Raw genomic sequence first — 23,814 nt, forward strand, 5'->3', positions numbered from 1 at the left:
ATAATAGCAAAGCCTCCTCTCTTTGAAAAGGTTATAAGCAAGCATTGAACCAAGATCTTGAGCTTGTAGTAACACGGTCTAATCATGTCCTACGTTTGAGGCTACTGTATCATTTTCGGCAAAAAGAGACCTTGAGCTAAGTTGCCAATAATAGTTGCGAATTGTTTCATGCCCCCTATCTTGCAAACAACAATCTTATCAAACAAAAGGCTACACTTTAATTAGCATAGTTTGAAAAATCTAATGTTTTCATAACACAAGAATGTTCAGACACGACACAACTCTCATGGATGCTTGATCTTGAGAAAACTATTTGCCCCCAAAGAATTAGCGTGACTCGACAATGTGAATAAGAAGAGGCAACAAAAACTGAAACAATTCAATCTCCAAAAAAAAATAGACTATGCAATGAGTAGCTTATTGTCTGTCACAATTATAAGGCAAGGCAATAGTAGATTGTGAATAGGACATAGTGTGTAATATGTGTGGCGGCGACTTGATAAGATGATCAACTCAACAAAAAGGCCTTTCCCTAAGGAATGCCTTCACACACTAGCTGTCCAACTTTGTAATGATAGGATGCAGTGATTCGGTCTGCGAGCATATTCACTCACATTTGAACACTTCCACAAGGTAACTGAGCTCACAAGCTAACAATTGTAGTCCTGCAAAATTAAAGGGCTCGATAAAGGTTGAGTTTCTCCGCGCGCATCCCCTCCCCCCCCCCCCCCCCCCTTCTCTCAGAGAAGGGCAGGACGAATATGTAAGCCTCTTCATCCAGCTAATTTTACAAATATCATACATTATAATTAGGTTCCAATTGAAATTAAACATAATAAATTGCATTATGCTCCTCTGTACTTGAAAACTATGAAGCTATAAGTGACCCCGGCCTCCACAAGTTGAGCACAATATACTTCCAGAGCCACCACATCCTACACCAAAAACATCAATAAGACGGGAACAAGAGAAGTAATTCAACCATGTGTGTTAAGCTGTGCAGACAAGTAAACTTACATACCTAAGCATCTTACTTTCACATAAATGCCTTGACATTCCATGATCGAATCAACGTATAGCCCTGAGCCTGTGCAAGTTGCACACACCACGAGTCCTTTGGTCTCGCATTCATGACACACAGGATTGTTTAGTATTGCACGCCCCTTTGTTGGTAGACCCACTGGTCTCTCAATCTTCTCTTCTGCGACCACCTTGTGTGGATACAGCAAAGACTCTAATTTGCTGATGGTACGCTTTGAGTCCCTTGCAGCACAAGGTTCATTTGACTGCTTTCACAATCAAAGCCAATAAAAAACAAATGCTGGGCCACACCTCTCTCTCTCTCTCTCTCTCTCTCTCTCTCTCTCTCTCTCTCTCTCTCTCTCTCTCTCTCTCTCTCTCTCTCTGTGTGTGTGTGTTTGTGTGTGTGTGGGGCAAAGAAAGAGGCTGATTCCTCTTAGTTTAAAAATCCCTCAAAACCGCCCAAATGGTACCGATTCTGAGGGCAAATACATCCCTGATTACAAAGCATGATCGAAGGCAATAATCTGAAAACTGTAAAAACTGGATACAACTACCCACATGGCAAACGATAAAAACTGAAAGCCAAGCTTAAAAACCTCTTGTAAAGAGAGTAAAAAATGCCCTGGCGTCCGTTATCTTTTTCCGCATTTTACATGCTAAATTTGGCACATTCGAGTACATCCTTCTCGAGAGAGAATCGATGCTCGCTGCTGCTCCTGCGCGTTCCCCTCCCCCCCCCGCCTGCTCCTGCTCCCTCGCGCCATAGCCCCCCTTTCGCCCTCGCCCTCGCGCTGCCCCTGCTTGCGCGCTGTCTGTCCACGCGCGCTGCTGAGCTTACACCCAGCCTGCGCGCAGCCCAGCCAGAGTGCAGCCCCGCCCGCTGCCCCCCCTGTTGTTCGCTGCCCGCTGCCTCGCCGCTCCAGCCCCTTATCCCCACGCCCCACGCCCCCCCCCCCCCTCCTCCGAAGGCCTCGTTTGAATTGCCTGGCAGTGGATTCTCAGTTGGTTTCTCCTTGCCGAGCTCTCAAGCGTTGGTCTTCTCGTCCGCCCTTCTCCTTCAGAGCAGCAGACACTAATGGAGGCTCATGCTCCACCTCAGAGGGACTCCTCCGAAGCCCCCTCGCCCGACACCGCTGAGCCCACCATTCGACTTGCTCTCTCACCGACAGAGCAAGCGAGCCTAGCCGATGAGGTAGAGCGTCTGCAGGCGACCTCGGTCATTTGCAAGATTCTCGGCACCCGACCCAGCAGAGGAGAGCTGCGTGACCTTCTCCAGGCCCGCCTTCTCGCAGAGGTGGGCAAGATTTTGGATGTCCAGATCCTTGGACAGGGGTACTACCAGATCGAGTTCGAGACTTCCGAGATGGCCTCCAAGGTCATAGCTATGAGTCCACTGGCTATCCGAGCATCACGCGCCCACTTTCGACAGTGGCGACACGGTTTTGACCCGACTTCGGATGTGCTCGTAGAGGAGGCAGACATCCCCATCTCAGTCTGCTTTCCGGGTTTACAGAGGGAGTACCTTCCACTGCTCTCCAGGATTGGCTCCGCCATCGGGACTGTTCTGGAGACACCTCGTACGGCAGCATCAGTAGCTGCCAAGGCGGCCGGCATCCCTTCAGTTCGAGTTTTGGTCAGAGATACCCACACGCTCCCGAAGGTCATCCTTTTGCCTCGGGTGAGTGGGGGTTGGTTTAGGCAGAGTGTGGAGTACTCGGGTCTCCCGAACCAGTGCTTCATTTGCAGACAGATGGGCCACCTAGCGAAGGCCTGTCCACGGAGGAGACCACGACCTGCACCTCAGCCTCAGCCCCAGCCTGCCAAGGCTGGGCCGCAGCCTCAACCAGCGACACGGCGCACAGATTCTGAGCCACCCTTTGAGCTTGGGGCTCGAGCGGAGGAGGGGTGGCAGCAGGCCCGTGGCCGTCGACGCCAGGGGCCACAGCGACCGCCTGGCACTCAGAGTGGCCCTCAGGTGCCTACTCAGCAGCAGTGGGTTCCCACGGGGAACCGCTTTGGTCCTCTTGAGCAGGAGGAGCCTCCTACGCCAGCCTTCTCTTCCCTCCTCCTTCAGATTTCCCCTCTTCCTCCTCATCCCCTCCCCCGCCCTTTGCTCCCGCCCACTCCCCACCTCGCCCCCCTGTCTCTGTCGTCCCGCCCCGCTTCTCTTCTCCTCCGCCCCCCCCAGCTCCTTCTCCCCCTCCTCCTGCTTCAGTACCACAGTCGACTCAGGAGACTGTGGTACTCGTCGGCGGCTAGGAGATCTCTTGGCAGCACTTTTGCCACGAGTCGCCTAGCGAGAGAGGGTCAGCCCTTCTTGCGGCCCCCTTTGCAGATTCAGACATCTTCCCTTGCAGCTATCCCTCGTGGTCTGACGAGCATTGACCTCCGACGCCGCTGGGACTTCTTCGATTATGGATTCTCTCGCTTTCTCGACGATTCCGCAGCAGACCACGAGGCAGCCTGCTTCAGGGTCCACGCTCTGTTCCTCGCCGCTAGGGGGACAGAGGCCTTGGACTCAACAGTTGGTTTCTCCTTTCCTCTCTGCGGTAGGACCGAGACAAAGTGGTCCCTCGACTCAATGGTGGGATGGTTGCATACACAGGTTCTCGAGTTCTCTCACCACATGGGAGAACTTGGAGTTACAGATTTGCTGCAGACTTTGTGGCCACTGGCCAAGTTTGCGGTGACACCCCCAGACTCAGCAGGATGTAGGCACATTGTGGTGTACTTTTTTGTTGATACACAGTGTTTGCCTTGCTATGTATACATACATGAGGACTCCTGGACAGAGGAGGTTGCTTTACACTCGGCTCGCTCTGCTTGGGCTTGGGCCAGGCACTCACTACAGGCTCGCCTATCTAGAGGACACTCGGATGCGGATTACTCCCCATCCAAGCCTGCCTCAAAGATAGCCTGTCTTGCTGCTGCTGCAGCATCTATTCTCTCTCGCTCCCCATGAGGATCGTCTCATGGAACGTGCAGGGATTAGGTGCGCCCCAGTTTTAGCGACAGCGGGGCCGATTGCGGCAGGAGCTTCAGCGTTGCCTTGTGGGAGGAGAGATTGATCTCCTTATGCTTCAGGAGCACCATTTGTCTGAGAGCCGCATCCGGCGCTGTGGTCAGATTTTGCGTGGACGTTATGATACCTTTTGGTCAGCTGCTCTTGGACCTGGAGGCATCCAGGGTGGGGTATGTATGACTATTGCGGACTCATTGCAGCAGGCCATTGTGGGCAGAGGGATTATTGTGCCAGGCAGGGCTCAGTGGATTACTTTGCAGGTTCAGGGTGGCCTTTTGGGCTTCCTGAACATCTATGCGCCCAATGTGGCGAGTGCTCGTGCAAAGTTTTGGTCACAGATTGTTGAGTCTTTGCCACAGGTTGACCATTGGTGTGTAGGAGGGGACTTCAACATGTTGGAGGACCCTTCTGACAGGATCGGAGGCAGCCATGCTACTGTGCATGGAGTCAAGTTAGCAGCTTGGGAGAGGTTGTGTATGACCTTGAGGGTCTCGGATACATGGCAGCATTCTGGCTTTGTGAGGCCTCCAGAGAGTCTTGCCTTCTCTAGATCAGACCGCAGAGTGGGAGGAGTGAATCTATCGCGGATAGATAGCTTCTACACTAGTGACCACTTCAGTGACTTGGGGGGATCAGTGGGCATCCTGGCAGGGACATCCTTCTCGGACCATGCACCAGTGATCCTCACAGTGGCAGACGGGCAGAGGAGTGGGAGCACGATGCTTCGCATCCCAGTGCGGGTCTTGTTGGACACAGCACTCAGAGAGAGGGTAGAGGCTCTTTGGACAGAGGGCATGGACAGCCAGGCTCTACCGGCAGACAAAGTGGCCTTAGGCCTAGCTCAGCTTAGCCACTTTTTTCTCAAGGAGTCTTTGGCTCGACGGGCTGCAGCGAGAGAGGAGGAGCAGCGTCTCAGACGAGGCATTGCTTCACTACAGAGGATGCAGGAGCAGCGTCCAGACAGTCCATGGTTGGAGGAGCAGTTACAACAGGCTCGACAGGAGCTTGCTTGCACAGAGGAGAGGTGCCATGAGTTTGCCTTTCACCGACAGGCATCTCAGTGGACTCAGTTAGGTGACAGAGTGACAGGTGCCTTTTTTGAGACAGTAGGACCTCGGCACTCGCATGCCAAGGTCACTCAGCTGAGGAGACCCGATGGGTCAGTAGCTTGTGAGCCTGAGGATATGCGTGCAGTTGCTACTGACTTTTACCGTGAGCTACTGACGGCTGAGCCCCCAGTCAGAGAGACAGGATGCATGCATGGAGCAGGTTTGGGCGCAGATGCCTTGTCTTGTGACTGAGGAGATGCGCCAGAGGCTGGAGATACCTCTTCAGCTTGAGGAGCTGCACACGGCTCTTAGGGCCCTTCCTCGTGGTAGTTGTCCAGGTGAGGATGGGCTGACTCCCAGCTTCTTCTTGGAGTACTGGGACTTGCCTGGCCCAGATCTTTGTAGTGCCTTTCAGTACATTCTGCACACAGGAGTGATGTCGAATAGCATGAGTGAGGGCCTGATTTACCTCATTCCAAAGGAGGGTGGCTCCTTGGATGAGATTCGACAGTGGCGCCCCATCACCATCCTCAACTCAGCCTACAAAATTCTTGCCAAGGCTCTGAGTTTGAGGATTCAGCCACTTTTGGAGAGCCTTATACATGGGACTCAGACAGGTTTTGTCAAGGAACGCAGTATCCTTGACAACATCTTCACTTTCTGGGAGGCTTCTGCCCTGGCATGTCTCCGTGGGGAGGACCTTGTGATTCTTCTTCTCGATTTTGAGAAGGCATACAACAGAGTCAGACAGCCACAGCATCACTTTGTGACAGAAGGGAGAGCCTCCGTTAGTAAGAGAGTGCAATGGACACAAAGAAAGTGGATAAACACTCTGAATGAAGGTGCATGAGACTCAAAGATAGAGAGAGAAGAATACGACATCGGGAAGTCGTCAAACCCTCCTCCAAAGGCCCCACTCTCTATGGCGAGAGCAGTCTACTTATGATTGCATAAATCTCTACAATGCTTGGACTTGTCGACGACGATGAGGACGACGATGAGACGGGCTGAAATCTGAGAATGCTAACGGCTGAAATCTGCAAATCTTTATCTGTTGAATTCTGACTCTATGTCGGTGACGATGTCAATGACGACGATGCGACGACGACGCGCTGAAACTACAAACTTCGATGGTTCTGGCCGTGTGGCGAGGATCTGCTGCTGCGGGAAGGTGAGATATGCAAGGTCTGGGACTTGTTCTGCGGAGCGTGCCAAGGAAGAGACATGGAATGTGACTTCCTTGAATGCATACTTTTCAACTTTTCATGAGAAATCCGCATACATCCATGCTCATTCATGAGTGAATCATACTCAACGTACAATATGGCATGCCTATGAAAAGGGATCACATAAAGACGCTGACTAAAATACAGGAAACGATCACGAATGAAACACTCGAACAATGCGTGCTGACTAATCATTCGGACACATAGTACTTCCTGTGGGGGTTCTTTGGACCTAGGCTCAAGAGCCAAGATCGGTTCTTCATGAGGGGGTTCTTCCCGAGGGGCTTCCGTGGACCTAGGCTCGAGAGCCAAGATCGGTTCTTCGTGATTGATCGTCTCTGCAATGAGGTTAGCTTCACTAGAGAAAGTGTCAACTAACACATCATCCTTGTGAACAATCACATCATCTTTATGCAAATCATCATGCTTGTGAGGAATCACATCTTGATCCTGCAAATCATCATGCTTAACATTGTCATGCATTTCATCATGCTTATCATCATGCAAATCCTGTGTCGTGCTTTGGAGAAGAAGAGATTGAGAGAGTCTCCTTTCCCTGAATCTCTTGCATCTGTGCCTGCACTTGAAAAAAGAGTCGCAACAAGGCGGCTTTCCTTTCGTTGTGCTCACGCTTTATGGCTCCCATTCTTTCTTCGTTTTCACAGGCTATGGCTGCCATTCTTTCTTCGTGTTCGCGGGCTATTTCTGCATTTCTTTCTTGGTGTTCGCGCTCCATTTCGGCTCTTCTTTCTTTGTGCTTGCAATCCATTTTTGCTTCTCTTTCTGCTCTGCTTTCTTCGCGTTCTAACTTCCTGTCCATAAACAACTGCTTCAACTCCTCCATAAGAGTTGGTGCAATCCTTGGTGTAGATGGGGAAGGGGGAGGGTCGGAAAAACCTCCTGGTGGGGAAAATTCTTCTTCACTACTTTCATGCCCATCACCTCCATGCAAAGTATCCATTCCGCTTCGGGTGATGACAATACACTGTGATCTTTGGTTCTTAAGTTCACAAGGAACTTGGGGTCTTGTGGGTCTTGGATTCTTGAGGGTCTTGAGGGTCTTGAGTTCTTGAGGTTCTTCTTTCGCTCGCAATCTGTGTTATAGAAGGATCTTCTCTTCACCCGAGTTCTGCTCTTTTCTGCGGGCGCACCCCTTGGCGGCCTTGCGCTCACACCAAGGTTGCTTTTTCCCACCTAACATCGATTGGCCGGCCGCTAAGTGCACGGTCTGCTCTCAATGAGTAAAAAGAGGCACCAGGGGAGGCTCGACAAGCCCTTCTTTCTTGGGTTTCTTGTCACTCTTCAAAAACACGATTAGGAATCGACACGCCCAAGAGGACTTGGGTTACATGCGACCGCAACAAGCAAAACAAAAAAAAAAATCTTGTGGTTCTTGTGGTTCTTTCCTTGACTGATACAGAACACTCCCAAAGCTCTGATACCAATGTAAGGTGCAGCGGAAGTGAATCAGAGTTACCTGGAACGCGGAACGGGAACGGCGACGGGCCTCCCTGCAGAACGGGGGAACGGGAATGGGCCCGGAACGGGAACGGCGCGGAACGGCAAGCTAAAAAAACACCCAAATATTATTTTTTTTAGCGTTATGTGTTTGAATACAAGTAGTATTAGAGTCCTTTGACTCTAATACCCACAAAAAACACGATTCGAAGACCATTTAACCTTATTATGACTTGATTGGAATGTGAGGCGCCCAGAGTACATACCCTGATGAACAACAATGAGCAAACACAATGCCCATAGTACATACACAATGCTCTCAAATAATTGCAAGAGTAGTAGTCAGAGATAACACTTTGAAATTAATTATGGCTAACATAGTAACAAGCCTCAAGGGCCGCCAGCGGCCAAGGTGCTACAAAAAAACCAAAGGGGGGCAAAGTTCAAACCAAACTTTAGTGACCACAATACCAAAAGACTGAAGGTGACAAATACCATAAAGATGCTAGTAGCTACAAATGGCAAAGAGGGCAAGGCTCAAGCAGCCATACAAAAAGGTGGATAAATGGCAAAGACTCAAGACTCAAGAGCCACTAGCCTGAGAGGCCTCCCAATCCGTAGTAGCCGGCTGTAAATCATGCACATCCTCCCATTTCTCATCATCGAGGTCTACGTCCAGCTCGATCTCAACCACAGATGAAGTACCTGGTGTTGGTGGATGTGCATCTCCACCCGCTTGAGAAGCCTCTTGCTCCATCTCCCACTGTGTAAAAGGATCTGTCTGTTTGTTTGTACTCTTGCAAAGCATTTTCAAATTTGCGCTGACGAAGACAAGATCATTAGCCTTCTCCACTCCAAGCCGATTTCTCTTCTTGGAAGCAATGTGGCTAAAGGTACTCCACAATTGCTCCAAGCATGAGGTACTAACTGACTGGCTAAGAATACGGATCGCCAATCTCTGAAGCTCAGGGCCATCATAGCCATAGTCCTCCCACCAAAGCACTGAACCTATTTTCCTGCGATCAATCTGAGCATCTGGACTGCCAAATGACCCCCGCATCTCTCTGTACTGTCTCAGCTAATCTCTGACAATGCGTCGCCCATCTCTGTCTAGAACCATCTTCTTTAAGATCTCTGTAAATTGGTTCATGACTTCCCTATCTGTCTCTTGCCCTGCACCTTGGAACTCTAGATCCACCATGTACGCTGCCCCGTGTAAAGGAGAGGCATATGAATTCCACCTCGAGCTGCAAAGCGCATGGATCTCCTCATATCGCTCTGCGTTCGGCTCAAGTTGTGCAAGTTGCTCAATCATGCGGTCCATTGCCTCATAAATCTTGCCAATGCAAGGATCCATGCCATCCAGAACTCGAAGCAAATGAACCACCGGTTTTACCTGTGCATCTAGACTCTTGAGCTCCTTCCAGAACTCAAGATCCTCTGCCTTCTCCTTGCACAAAATCCCTGCAACTGTCTTTGCATAGGGGGAGGTGGTGAACTCATCACTGATGAAGACCTGTCGGACCGCATTTTGACATTCAGACAGCCTGCGTACAAGAAGAAAGTTGAATGCGAAGCGGGTATCTGAATACTTTAGAAGCACTTTGCCGCCCGACCTCTTGAGGTACTCACTCCGAACCAAGTTGTGATTGTTGATGAAAGTAACCATCTTCACTGCATCAGCAATGACTGGAGCAATCCAGTCTAGCTTGTTGATGTCTTTTAGAAGGTTGTTCAAGCAGTGTGCCATGCAAAAGCACACTGTCACATGCGGATAGTAGCCCTCTATGATAGCTGCTGCTACCCTGTTTGATGCCTCCCCATCTGTGACAAAGGCCACCACGTGTTGCTCACCGATGGTTTCTATGGCCGCTGTCCACTCTGCAGAGAGGACATCGGCGGACTTGCCACTCTCAGTGGCATCATGAGAGTGCACAAAGTACATCTCTCCACTGGAGTATGCGACGAGACCATGGATAGATCTCTTCCTTGTATCGCTCCACCCGTCAGTAATGAGGGAAACGCCATGTTTTGCCCAAAGACGCTGAATGTTGAGGGTTGCTTGCTCCACGATAGCCTTCCCTCGATCGAGCAAGGTGGTTCGGAGAGCCTTTGAAGATGGCGGCACATAGCCAGTGCCATACTCTCCTATCCGTTGCACCATGACTTTCCAATACTCCGACCTATTTCGATCAAACATAGAAGAGGTTAGTATCAAAAAAGTGGAAACGACGATAACGGAAGAAATGAGAGAGAAGATTGATGAATCGTAAAACAATGAACATACCTCGCTGCGACAAATGGGATATGGTCGTGATAGATGAATCGGGCCACGGCCACATCCACCTCTTCCTTCTTCTTTGGGTCCCAAGAGGTGGCAAGGGTCTTTTGGCGACGAATTGGACCTTTTGAAGATGCACCAACACCTACACCGGATAGAGAGGAAGAAGGGAAAATGAGGGTCTTTAGATCAATACCTTTGCGTGCCGGCTTGGCTTTATGGTTGAATTGCCGATCCTTTTCCTCGAGCTCCTTCCTCTTCTCGATGGTTACGTTGGCACAAAATTTCACCTCATGTCCCGGCACTCGAAGAAAGTGTGCCCTCACTTTGTCATGCCCCCCTTTCCGCGTGTAAGAGCATAGCTTGCATCCCCATGCACGAGAACCTCCCGCCGCCGACAAGGTGCCCTCCGAGGTCACTTCATCCCACCACGACCATTCCTTCGCCTTTTGAGTGTTGCCCGCATGAACGGAGGGGGTTGAACGAGAAGAAGAGGCCATGGATGATGGATTATCCGTGAAAGAGAGAGCTTGATCTTGAACTTTGAGAGAGAGAGAGAGAGGGCTTGAGAGAGAGAGGCTTGCCGCTTGATTCCGTGAGAGCTTGAAAGAGAGCTTGAGCCTTGAGCCTTGAAAGTTGAGGGTTAGAACTTAGAAGTTAGCCCAAGAGAGAGAGAGGTTGAGAGCTTGAGCCTTGAGGCATGCCGCGGCGCCACACTATGGCTTGAGAGTTGAGAGCAAGCTAGGGAGAATGAGCTTGACTTGAGAGTTGAGAGCAAGGCTCAAGCAAGGGAGAATGGGCCTTGAGGCTTGATGAGTGTGTGAAGAATGGGGGAGGAGGGGGGCATTATATACTTTTTTCACTGCTAAAAATGGCCGTTGGCTGCCCAACAGTCATTTTTTTAAATTTCAAAAACTAAAGTTGGGGCCGTTCCGGCCCGTTCCAGTCCGTTCCGGTGGTCCCGTTCCGGTGACAGCTTTCAGCCGGAACGCCGTTCCGTTCCGACGCGTTCCAGAAACCTCCAGCCGGCCGGAACACCGTTCCGGCGTTCCAAGGCCCTAAAGTGCCGTTCCCCGGTAACTCTGAAGTGAATGTTGAACTTTGCTCAAGATGAGTGCTCCGAACAGTGCTCAAGGTTCCTTTTTCTTACGGAAGGGAGAGCCTTCCGTTCCTTTAGTGAGCAATGGACACAAACAAAGTGGATAAACACTGTGAATGAAGGTGCATGAGACTAAGAGATAGAGAGAGAAGAATACGACACCGAGAAGTTGTCAAACCCTTCTCCAAAGGCCCCACTCTCTATAGCGAGAGCGGTCTACTTATGATTGCACAAATATTTACAATGCTTGGACTTGCCCACGATGTCGATGACGATGAGGACGACAACGAGACGGGCTGAAATCTGAGAATGCTAAGGGCTACAATCTGCAAATCTTTATCTGCTGAATTCTGACTCTATGTTGGTGACGACGTCGATGACGACGCACTGAAAACGCAGATGCTGAAATCTGCGTTTTCCGGGCTGAAACTACAAGCTTCGATGGATCTGACCGTGCGGTGAGGATCTGCTGCGGGAAGGTGAGATCTGCGAGGTCTGGAACTTGTTCTGCGGAGTGTCTATGCTGAAAACTGAAAACGCTGGTCTTCTTGCTGTCTTGTCGCGACGGAACTGCAAAAACGCTGGCTGTTATGCTGCTCCAAAAACGCTAGGCTGATTTGGTGTCATGCGGGGAGAATCTGCTAACGCTAGGGCTGATCTGCTGTATCCTGTTGTTGCCAGGCTGCTGCAATTGCAAAACGCTGGGCTGATCTGCAAATTGAAGGAAACGCTGGCTGTTCTTGGTGCAAAACGCTAGGTCTTGCTGCTGATGCAAAAACGCTAGGCCTGCTGGGGTCCTGCTGAGAAGGTGTCTGTTGAACCGAATTCGTGCTGCCTCTTCTGCCAGAAAGTGCTAGCGCTAGGTTTCTATATATACAAACTTAGCAAAATTGCCCTACCTAGTTTCCAACAAAAGTCCCAGATGAAAAAGCCGCAAAAGGAATAATAGGAGCATACATAATGGCAGAAGAACAAGTCATTTATGCTAAGGAAGGTCGTTGTTATCAATGTCACGTCAAGAGTCACATTAAAGTGGCTTGTCCTAAGCCAGCCCCACCTAAAGAACCCAAAGAACCCACAGCTACCACAAGCACTTTAATGAATCAATCTGGGTCTTCACATGTTTCTGACACACACATTGATTAGTCTCTCATGAAGTGTTATGGTCATGCGAAGGGTAAGCGTTTTGTCATATTGTTTGATCCAGGTAGTATGCATGATGTGATTAGTGCCTCTCTTGTAGAGAGAGCTCGCCTAGAGGTTAATCAGACATCTCCTCTCGAGGTATCTGGCTTCACCCCGGTATGGACTCTCTCATCACGCAAGAGTGCTGTGATGTGTTGTTTACAGTTCAACAAGCTGCCTTCCGTAAGAAATTTGTCGTATCTCCTCTTTCAGGATGTGATATGCTTATGGGGATTAGATGGTTTTGAGAGAATAACCCTCTCATTGATTCGGAGGACGATACTCTCATATTAAATGCCAAAAGTGACTCTCCCATGATCATTCGTCCTGAGGAGGGTCTGCATTCTTTGCCTCTCATTTCTCATATCCAAGCAAAGTGTGAATTACGACGATGAGCACAAGCAGCATTCATTTATGCCGCGCTCCAGTTACCCAGAGCATTCAAGCTCCAGACAGGTATACAGCTTTGTTTACCAAGTTTAAGCATCTCTTTTTGCAAGATGATCTTCCACCCCGTCTCCCACCCGAGCATCCGGAGGACCATCGCATCGAGCTCACAGAGGGGGCACAGCCTGTCAATAAGGCTCCCTACCGTTTGAACAAGACTCAGGAAGAAGGGTTAGAGCGGCAACTCACGGAGTTGGTGGCCAGAGGATTCATACGTCCAAGTGTAAGTCCTTTTGCTTCTCCTAATTTGTTTGTTCGCAAGAAGGATGGTTCATCTCATTTGTGTGTTGATTACAGGGCATAGAGCAAGATGACCGTCAAGAACAAGTTTCCGATGCCTCGCATTGAGTATATCCTCGATAGGCTAAACGTTTTTAGTAAGGTTGATCTCAAAAGTAGATACCATCAAGTAAGGGTATTCAAGGGCGACATCTTCAAGACCGCTTTTGACATTCTTCAAATCGGGCCAATCACGGATAGTCTCTATCTTGGCCGGGTCTATCTGCACCCCTGCTGCTGAGACAATGTGTCCCAAAAAGTGTATCGCTGGCAAGAATTCTTCGCATTAATCACCAACTTGTGATCTCGTAATGCTTGAAAGACCTGAAGCAGATGTTCTCTATGTTCTGCCTCATCTTTGGAGAAAGAATGATGTCGTCAAAGAAAGTGCCAACAAATAGTCTGTACTCTCGAAAAATTTTGTCCATCATCCGGTTAAATGTCGCAGGAGCATTGGTTAGGCCAAAAGGCATCACCAAAAACTCAAATAACCCAAAAATCGCCCGAAACGCTGTATTGTAGACATCTCAGGGCGTGATTCGGATCTGATGATATCCACTTTTCAAGTCGATCCTGCTAAAGCACGAGGATCCCTGTAGTCGGTCAAGAATATCATCAATTCTAGGAATCGAAATCTGTTCTTGATGGTGATTTTGTTGAGAGCTCTATAATCGATGCACATTCTCCAAGATCCGTCTTTCTTCAAAACCAACAACATTGGAGAGCAGTACGGTGAAGTACTAGGCTGGACAAGACCCTTTTCCAAGAGGTTTTTCACTTGGTTCCATAATTTCTTCATTCTAGGCTCGACTCACATGTTAAGGTGGCCGGTTCGGTGGTGTGCTTCAAGGTATCAAATCAATGCTATGATCCTCAGGACGAGCGGGTGGTAACTCGCCTCGCAGGCCCTCTAAAAAGCAATCGGCATGAGTTGGAGAAAATCTTGGCGTTCTTTATCAAGTTCAGACATATTTGTCCTATTCTCATCATTCATCTCTTTCAAGAAGATCAAGTAAACAAACAGACTTGATTTCATTAATTTTGAAATGGCCGAAGCCGATACAATAGGGACAGACTCGCCCTTTAGTTTTACATCAAGTACAATAGTTTTGCCTTTCTCTGCGGTCAAAGTCGCTTTTCTCGCCCAATAGTCGACCACAGCGTTATTCTTGTGGTACCAGGGAATTCCCAAGAGGACATCACAACCTTCCAAAGGCATTATGTAGAAGTCCTCATGCCCCAAATACCCTTGACAATGCAACGGAAGTTTGCAAATGACAGGTGTAATGGCTACGTCCCTACCGGGTGCCGCTAAAACTGCCTCTGCTAGTGGTCCCATCCAATCGGGTGTGATCTCGAGCCGCGCCGCCAATTCAGGTGAAATGAAGTTGGCCTTGGCTCCTCCATCAAAGAAGATCAGGGTTTCTTGGTCTTCACTTTGCCCCAGGCTCGGCAAAGTTTTGTACTCTCGCCCATCGTGCTTGGGTCAGTACCCACGCAATCTGGAACCAGTCCTGTTTTCATCTTGCCTTTTCGTCCACGTTCCTCAGCTGCTTTCGAACTCTCACGCCTTTCTTCGTCTTTGTCGCTCTGTTCTTTCGGTGCCTTCTTAGGGCACTTCGCAGAGATTTGCCCAATTTCTCCGCATCCAAAGCACTTCCCCTCCTTGATGTACAGAGCTCTCTCTCGAGGAGTGAGTTTGGGTCGTGCATCCTTTTCTTTCTTTTCTGGGTTGCTCTTCCTCTTTCTACTTTCATTGTTCGAAGTCTGTTCGGTCTTTTGCGTCATGATTTCATTTGTGGGGTAGGTCAAACTGCCTGAGTGAATGGCAAAACCCCGTTTCGCATGACTTATCAGTTCCTGAATGGAATCTGACTTTTGCTCTAAGCAGTGATCTCGGATCTCTGTAGGAAGACCCAAGGTAAACTGCTCAATCTGTTCTTTGAACGAGATCTTCTTAAATGAAGAGGCTGGTAGAAAAGAGCTCCAAAATCTCTCGCAATATGCGTCCAATGTATCCTTCTTCGTCATCCGAAGATGGTTCCAAGCAATTCGTATGTCGTGTTCGTACTCTCGAGTCAGCCAAGAAGAAATAAAAAGCCTTTTGAATTTCAGCCATTTATTTGGCGCTGTCTTGTTTAATAGAAGCATGGACCACCAACTTCCAAGTTCGAGCATTTCCCTTAAAGTAGAGGTAGCCCTCCGAATCTTGGAGTGCTCTGAGTAACGCCCTCCAGAGAAAGCTATGTCAAACTACTGTATGAAATCTATAACCAGAAAACGTGTCAAATTTAATTGACTATCCACCTTCCTTATACTCTCTAACTTTCTTGCTTTTATCTTCCAGAAAGTCATACTAGTTGGCTCTATAGAAATTCTTCTTCTTTGCATAAAAGCTGCTGTCGTCAGAGTCCGAACTATCCGAAGACGAGTCCATTGTAGAACTGTCAACCACTGGGCGAGATTTAGGCTTCTTTGCCCTTTCCAAAGCTTTGCTTTTTGCTTCGCTTTTTTCCTTTTCTGTCTTCTTCGCTCGAGTCAGAGGAGCTAGAAGAACTCTCAGACGAAGAAGAAGAAGAAGAACTGGGTACTCCTTCAAATTGAACACACTTCTTCTGCTTTCTTGCCGATGCAAATGTAGACTCACGACCCAAATAACCCGGGAAGTCAGTTCCTTTCTTCTGCTTTTTATCGTGCTTTTCTACTTTGTTCTACGTGCCAAAAAGCTGAGGAATTCGTGCATCAACCACCTCTTCTAATTCTTGCTCTGTATACATCCTTGGAGTAGAAGGTTTCTTTAGTGTTGGTTTGAGGGGTGGTTCTGTGGTTTGCCGCCACTGTGAGTGCACCTCGTCGAAGGAGGTCTGGCTCATAAATTTTGCAAATTTCGGGTCCTTCGCAAAATTTAGCATCATCTTTGTTGCATCGCCGATCAATCGTCGACGCTCCATCTCTTCGAGCTCCGCCTGAGTAGGCCGAGACGGGCCGTACTCCTCGCGTGAATCTTCGTCGTGATCTCTTCCTGCATCTCCGGATGCAGAGGAAGTCGACTGATCTCTGTCTGAAGCCATAAGTGCAGCATAAAAAGGATCGGATTTCCCGGTAGGAGAGAAATCGGCCATGCTCTGATACCACTGTAACAGACTGGACACTCCAAGTCGAGATTCTACCACGACACGACAAGAATTCACTTCAAAGCAGTTCACGATTGATTCGACAGTGGTGCCGACGGAGTTCCGTGCCTAGAGATGTTGGCCCCAAAGACTGGCGCCCCTTCCGGTATTTCTTTTTGTATTAATCTGCAGCTTGAAGTACAAGGGAGTGGGAGGCTCTCACTCTCAGACTCTGTGTTCAGATGCTCTGCGGAGTGGGAGGCCTATCCACTTATTTAAAGGTTACAAGGGATGCCCAAAAGCAGAGCCCCAAAAGCTTCAAAGTTAAAAGCCTTGTAAAAATAAAGCACCAAGACTCTCTCTCTCTTGCGTAAATCAAAGCAATCCAATTTGCGTAGAAAACAACCCACACTTTGCGTAGCCAAAAGCAGGTCCAAAAGGCTGTCGTCCGTACACTGCCACGTGGCTGCTTTTCCGCAAACTACGCTGTAGATTCCGCCGTAATTTCCGAACCAGTCCGTATGGGCCTGCCACATCATCATTTCTGCATGGCTTTCCGCGGGACTGTCCATGCCTAGGGGTAGGTGTATGTGTGTACAAAGGCTGCCACGTCACTGGGTTGTGACAGAAGAACCGGAGATCATTGATGAGGCTGGAGTCATGGAGCCGGAGCAAGTGTTGTTGCATCAGTTTCTCCATGGTTCAAAGAAGCAAGTGAGACAATGCTTTTTGAAGTTCAAGGATCGAGGAACCCACGAGGCAGTGTGGGTCGATGAAGAGTTTTTCAAAGATTATCCCGAATTGTTGGCAGCCTACAAGGAAGCCATGCAGATCGGTACCAATACCTCACTTTAAAAAGGAGGGGATGTCACGTGCACATCTAACCCTATGTGCATGTGGACAAGCTACTTCAAGTCCAGGGTTCATGTCACTAGGACATGGCAACTCCTAACCTTAGTTGTTGGTTTCTTTCCAATGATTTTTGTTTAATTTTTGAGACCCTCTTTTTGAAGTTGCAAATGGTCGGACATTGTATGGCCAATGTGAACGGTAGTTTCACCCGCAAACGGGAAGTTGGTCGGCACTGGAACTCGTAAAGTAAAAGGATGTCTAGGCTCAGTGCAAGGTCATGTAGGTCCCCTCATCGCACTTAGCAAGTTGGTGGATACTAGGAAGTGAACTCAATAAAGGCATAAAGTCAAGGTGGGATCACCAACAGAAAGTATCCGACAGTTGGGCCACATTGCACTTTTGAATGCGGTCCCAATGAGGATAGATGGACAGATGACCAATGGGAGCCAACAGAAGCATCTCCTAAAAATTAGGGAACTGCTATTTTGGGCCGTGAAATGTGTTCGCGTCATTACCTTCGGAATGACAAGGGGAACATTTTATTACTCTGTTATAAAGTCAACTGATGCACCATTTGAGAGATTTTTAACCAGGAAGCCCAATGCGGAGAAATTGCATGTATGAGTGCCAAGTGGCACTTTTAGGTCAATTTACCAAGTCTGGGAGAAGAGAACTCGTAACTGACTTTTGGAGCAGTTTTGGAGGCTGATAACACTGATTTTCAGCCATTTCTCTCCATTTTTGAGCTTCCTATGACTTTACCTTGGACCAAGGAGCTCATTTTCAGCATTGGAAGGCATCAGATGCGTGTTTACAGGGCTGTTTTGCTGCGTTTTCAGTGATACGCAGGTTTTGGCAGCCATGGAAATCTTTCCCTTTTTGCATCTATTTTTCACAGATGCATTACAGGTCAAGGGTAGAAGAGGGGGCGCTCAATTTATGCTGGGGGATGCTTCATTGAGAACCTGTCACACGTTAAGAGCTATGGAGTGCATGCTTTCCTCTCTATGTACAGTGAGGTGCGAGGAGTGATGACCTGCACACTACACACTGCTCTCTCTCTCCCCTACGTGCAGTTATGTGATGCCCCACAAGAGGGCTCTTCATTTGACTGATGTACAGCTGTGCGGTTTCGTGCTTTTGTGTTGAGGCAAGAGCCTCATTGAGCAGGAACAGGGGTAGCTAGCTGCTACTCCAAAGCAGGCACCGGTGAGGGTCATAACCTCACCGTACAGGTGCAAATTCAGCGCTGTGTATGCGCGAAAAATTGATTGTTTTTCAGCCATACGGATGCCAGAACCCTTAGGAATCGTGCCCCACTGGCAGAGAACAGTTAGGGGACTGTTTGGGGCTGAAAACAGGGCAAAAACCAATAAATACAGCGTGCTGAATTTACTGTTTTTGGGCAGGAATCAAAGGGTTTATGCCAGTGGAAGTGAGTTCCAACAAGAGAATTGGTTTCGCGCAAGTTTTGGGGCTGTTATGCTGCCAAAATTTGGCCAAATCAAGTGGTATCTAGTTGGATATAGACAAAGGATTCCCAGGACTCTACTTTGTAAATTTACCCTCTCAAAGAGTAAAGAAATACCGAAAGGGGCGCCAATTTTGGGGCCTACAGGTTGTCGGCGTCTGCTCGGGGCATTCTAGCTTCCGAGCGGTGTGTATTCAAGTGTCAATTCCCGTCGCAGGTTCTTTTTGCAAAGTGCTCTGTGTGTGAGTCTAAAGTAAAGAATTTCGGGTGAAAGCCAAAGCCTACCGCCCTACAGGCCGGTTTCAAGGTTCCATTGCCGGGATACAATCACTTTTTCCTCAAGAAGTGAGCCTCGGTTGTTTTGGGTAAAGACACAGAGTACAGGAACGCAGGATTATACTATGGCCGACAAAGGGAAGGGCATTATGGAAGAGGGTTTCTCTTCACAAAAGAGACAGGAAATTCCGCATATACGCCCTACCAAAAAGTGGTCAAATTAGGGCTGATTTTCTGCTTCGTTTTTTGGGTTTGCAAGTATGAACCAAGATGAGATAGTGAGAGGTCTCACGGTGGTAGATTGGCCACTAGATCTCCTGCGGGAGTGATCTGGGTCTGCCAAGTGCTACGCTGCTCGCCGATTCTCTGAGGTGATTGCTTGGATTCTATGACGCATTGGTAAATCATCTTGAAATTTGAGCTTGCTTGGTCGTGGGTGGTGTAACAAATTGCTGACGTGTCAAAGCCTAAAGAATGGAGTCAACGAACAGATGTAGCCGAGGGGCCTAAACCCTAATGTCTGCCAGAAACCCTAACTGCTGAAACCCTAATGCTGGAAACCCTAACCTTGAAACTTGCAAACCCTAATTCTGAAAACCCTAACCCTAAAACCTGCAAACCCTAATTTCTTCCAGAAACCCTAACCCTATCCCTAAGGCAACAGACAAATTCCAAAAATTGCACTGACATGATGACGTGGCAGGCTGTACGGATTTCCGCGTTTTGCGCTGGCTGATGACCTGGCAGGCTGTACGGATTTCCGTAAATTGCACTGGCAGCTTTTTGGCTTTGCTTTTGAACCAGAAGCTTTTGAGTTTTAAAGGCTTTTTACTATAACTGCTTTTCAGGCCAAGGGCCTTTAAATATGAGGCTAGGGTTCATTCTCTGGCATGCTTCCTGGAGAAGGTGCAGAGTCTGGAGTACCGGCTTGTACTTTGATGATGCAATATAAAGAAATACCGAAAGGGGCGCCAAGGTTTGGGGCCAATACTCTTTGGGGTGGAATTCCGCCACTCCGTGTCGCGTGTCGTCTCTCTCTCTCTTTCAGTTCAGTTGTTATTGAAGTGCTAAAAGTCTGTTCAGTCTGTTCTTTTCTATTGGCACGTGGTGCCCGCCTTGTGACAGGTGGTACGTCAGTGTTGTGGAATTATGCTCATTTGCAGAGGTAAGAGCCTCTTGCACAGGTAAAAATTTAAGGGACAAGTTGCAAGATGCTATGTGGTGAAGTTCAAGAACTATCCACCTATGGATGGAATGTGGATGGAAGAGCATGAACTATTAGAGTCACCAAATGTATTGCAGCTTTACCTTGAGGTCTTTGGGTTACAGCCTACTTATGCCCCAACCCAACGTGTGCAAAGGAGGGGTAATGATAGAGCTAGCACATCAAATGTACTCATGGATTCAGTGCAACAGCAGTGTACAGTTTGACAAAAGTATGAAAGTCTCATTAAGTCATTTGTAGATATGTTTTGACAGTCTTTCTTGCGGATACATGCGATGATAAAAGGGTGCTTACCACACAAGATCATCTATGGCATGTATTTATGGTATGCAATCGAGGACGTTTGCGATTTGAACAGGGGGGTATGTCACGAGGACGTGGCAACTGCTAACCTTAGTTGTTGGTTTCTTTCCAATGATTTTTGTTTAATTTTTGAAACCCTCTTTTTGAAGTTGCAAATGGTCGGACATTGTATGGCCAATGTGAACGGTAGTTTCACCCACAGACACGAAGTTGGTCGGCACTAGAACTCGTAAAGTAAAAGGATGTCTAGGCTCAGTGCAAGGTCATGTATGTCATAATAATCAATATCTAATTCTCCCAAATGATTTTCTCATGTTAAACTGATCATTTAATATGGGGAAGTGCCAGGGGAGAAAAAGCTAGAATATTGGTTAAGCTAGCAGACCGGCCACAGTAGGGATCCAAAGGAGGGAAAATAGGGATCCAAAGGGGGGGCCATCTGCAAAAGAGCCATGTGCAACAATGGGCTAAAAAGACCCTAAGGTTCAACCCATTAAGATTTCCAAAATGCTACGGTTCCAAAATTCAAAGGTTGTGTCCAAAGGTCAACCCTAGGGGAAATTGGATGCTTTGTGTGTGACCAAAAAGTCTTTTCAAATCCCTACATAGAAGGGGGCGAGCCTTGGGAGTAGGGGATAAGAGAGAAAGTCACACACACACAGGCACCCTTTACACAAAGGGAATTAGGGACACATATCAGCTCCCCAGCCCAAATGCCCACAAGGTGTGCCCAATTGCTATTGGATGGCCTTGGAGGTGGACCAATGAGAATTAGGCTAGAGTAAATCTAGTTTAACTAATTTAAAAACACTTAATAAAAGAACCAATGAGAATTAAGTCTCCTAAATGACTATTGGACAGTCTCCCAAGGGGTCCAATGAGCATTCAACAGCCCAATGGCTTGCCTGATTCCTATTGGCCAGGAGGCAAAGGGGTCCAATGAGAGTTTAGTTGAGTTATTAATTTACCTAAAGCTCTCACAAAAGGGGAAAGGGGGACACATGTTAGAAGGCTCACACTTATGCTGCTTAATAATCATTGGCTTGACTTGGGGAGGTCCAATGGGGAGATAGCAAGAGCAAATAGCAAGAGGGCTCGCCCAAGAGAGAGAGGGGGCTGATTTTTGCAAGGCATTATCAACACACTCACACAATCTCATGTGTGAAGAAAGAGAAGACTATCTCTTCCCAAGCTTTAATGGAGAGCTCATCACCTACTCCAAGCTTGTGAGATAGAAGCCTACATCGACATACTCTTGACATGTGGATGCAAATCCAACCAAGAGCCAAGCTTCAATGCATGCTCATCTCCTCTACCAAGCTAATTACTAAGCTAAGCTATGCTAATATGAGTGATTATGTCAGGAGATGTACATCTTTCTCGTAAGATACTCCTTCTTCCTCTCAATCTACTCTCATACCCTGCTAGCTCTCACCATCTTCGAAGGTGTGTGAGGTCTTGGGTCTGAGAACGGGGATAATTGATGTTGTGTTTGTTAAGTGTTTTGCTTGGTGCATGAAGCTTTCATCTTCATTGCACTAGCTAGTCTTGAAGGAACACAAAGAATTGTATTGTACAATGTCTCTCTTGATGGGAGAAACCATAATACAAAGCCTTTTGGAGGGGGGACCGGCTCCATGCAAATCCGGTCCTCAACTGTTTTCAATTGCTTAATTTCTCTCTCTTTTGAAAGTATTGTTGATGCTATCTAACTAGGTGTTATGCTTTTTGTTGCTCTCTCCACCCAAGCACTCTTGTAATTCTCATTAGGAATCTATTTTAATGAAATGCCCACTATGTTCATGCTAATTTCCGCTACACACAAGTTTTTAGGCCATTAAATGTTACATTGGTATCAGAGCACAAGGTTTCTCTTTTCTTGCTCAAGAAGGAAGGTCCTCAAGCTAGCTATAAATGGTTGGTATTATTAATTGCCTGTGAGTAAGTAGAATAGGGATTTTTCAGCCTTGCAGTGCGCCTGCCTTCGTGCAGTTAACGGGGCATCATCGTCGAGAGCTATGGTCTTAATAGTGGAGTCCTACGGGGTGGTCTTAATAGTGGAGTCCTACGGGGCTTGCCTACGGCTTAACCACTATTGAGCTATTAGAAGCTTGACAGGAGCCGGTGTTGTTTTGGTGACGACAGACCCTCTCTTCTATTCCTTGTAATTAATGGTATTCGAACCACGGGTACAGTAGCTTGAGTACTTTTTCTAAAGGGGTAAAGAGGAGTAGCAACTAGGGCTTGAAGTGCCAATGTATACCTAAAAGTTGTTAGAATGGCTGACAATAGTAAAGAGAGTGAAATTAATGTTGATAACTTTGATTTTACTCATGAGCAAGCTACTAATGATGCTTCAATGCTTGTTAACTATCTTGTTTCTAGGCTTCAACAAGCCATGGGCAATCCATCTCTCCGAAGCGAAGTGCAACAGCAGCTCCGTGCTCACGGGATTCTCCAAGCTCATCACCATGACGAGAGAACACCTAAGAAGCCTCCTTGTGAGACTCCCAAAAGAGGTCTCTCTCCGATTCGGGAAGAAGAAGAGAATCCGTACGAAGGGCTCAAGAATTTACTTCTTGATGATGCATCTCCTTCCCAAAGGAGAACTCAAGAGCCTCCACCGAAGGAACGAGAAAGAAGTGAGTCTCCCGCCACCTCGGCGGAGATGGCTCCACGAAGACGGCGGGCTAAACGCTCTCCATCACCACCAAAGCGGAGAAGACCATCACACTCTTCTCCACGCCATAATTCAAAGAGGGATGATAAAAAGCAAGAGAAGAAAATGGCGAGAAAGAGGACACCCTCTTCTCCATCTTCTTCATCCTCTTCCTCTTATGACAGTGATGGTGAAGACAACGAAGATCAAGACAAGAAAAAGGCGAGAAAAAGGTCACCCTCTTCTCCACCTAAGAAAAAGGCGAGAAAGAGGTCACCCTCTTCTCCACCTTCAAATTCTTCACCTTCTGAAGAAAGTGATGGTGCAACCTTTGAACCATCAAAAAGAAGAGGCCATAGGAAATCCTATGCCGCATGGAAGAGGTCATCCAAGCTGAAGAAGTTCAAAGAGGGAGGGAAGAGCATCTCTTTCCTTACCTATGATGGCACCTTTGGTGCTACGGACAAAGTCTTGGCCTTTATCCAACAGTTCGATGCAGCGTTTGGAGATGAGGCCTTCACGGAGTCCTCTAAGCTACGCCATGTAGCTATGCACTTTCAAAAGTCCGCCAGGCAATGGTGGTCTAGCCTACGAGCCAACGGTGAAGCTCCACGAACATGGAAAGCTTTAAGAGCTTCCATTATGAGGCAGTTTTTGGCCACCGATGCCAAAGACAAAGTACTCACCGAATGGCAAAGCTTAAAGCTCTCTCCCTATGAATCCATCCACAAATATGTAGACAAGTTTTGGGACCTACAACTCAAAGCCACTGTCTTCAAAAAGTTGGATTTCGGAGAGCAAAAACAACAATTTTGTGCTGGCTTAACCGAAAAAATGGCGGAGTAT

The 23,814-nt window shown here is 47.9% G+C and overlaps 1 protein-coding gene across 1 annotated transcript in view; it reads right to left on the reverse strand.

Annotated features, from left to right (window-relative positions):
• Positions 1 to 358: 358 nt before the first annotated feature.
• Positions 359 to 23,814, reverse strand: part of LOC147445313 (DnaJ/Hsp40 cysteine-rich domain superfamily protein) — a 46,854-nt gene continuing 23,398 nt past the window's right edge. Inside the window, exons 3-4 of the mRNA XM_086524869.1 lie at positions 1,022 to 1,286; positions 359 to 935 (exon numbers count right to left, since the gene is read on the reverse strand). Coding sequence (XP_086380995.1) covers positions 877 to 935; positions 1,022 to 1,286 — 324 coding nt within the window. The 3' untranslated portion in view covers positions 359 to 876. The remainder of the gene's footprint in view (positions 936 to 1,021; positions 1,287 to 23,814) is intronic.

Source organism: Adiantum capillus-veneris, chromosome 12 (assembly GCF_014529385.1).
Source record: "Adiantum capillus-veneris isolate H3 chromosome 12, ASM1452938v2, whole genome shotgun sequence".
NCBI lineage: Eukaryota > Viridiplantae > Streptophyta > Polypodiopsida > Polypodiales > Pteridaceae > Adiantum > Adiantum capillus-veneris.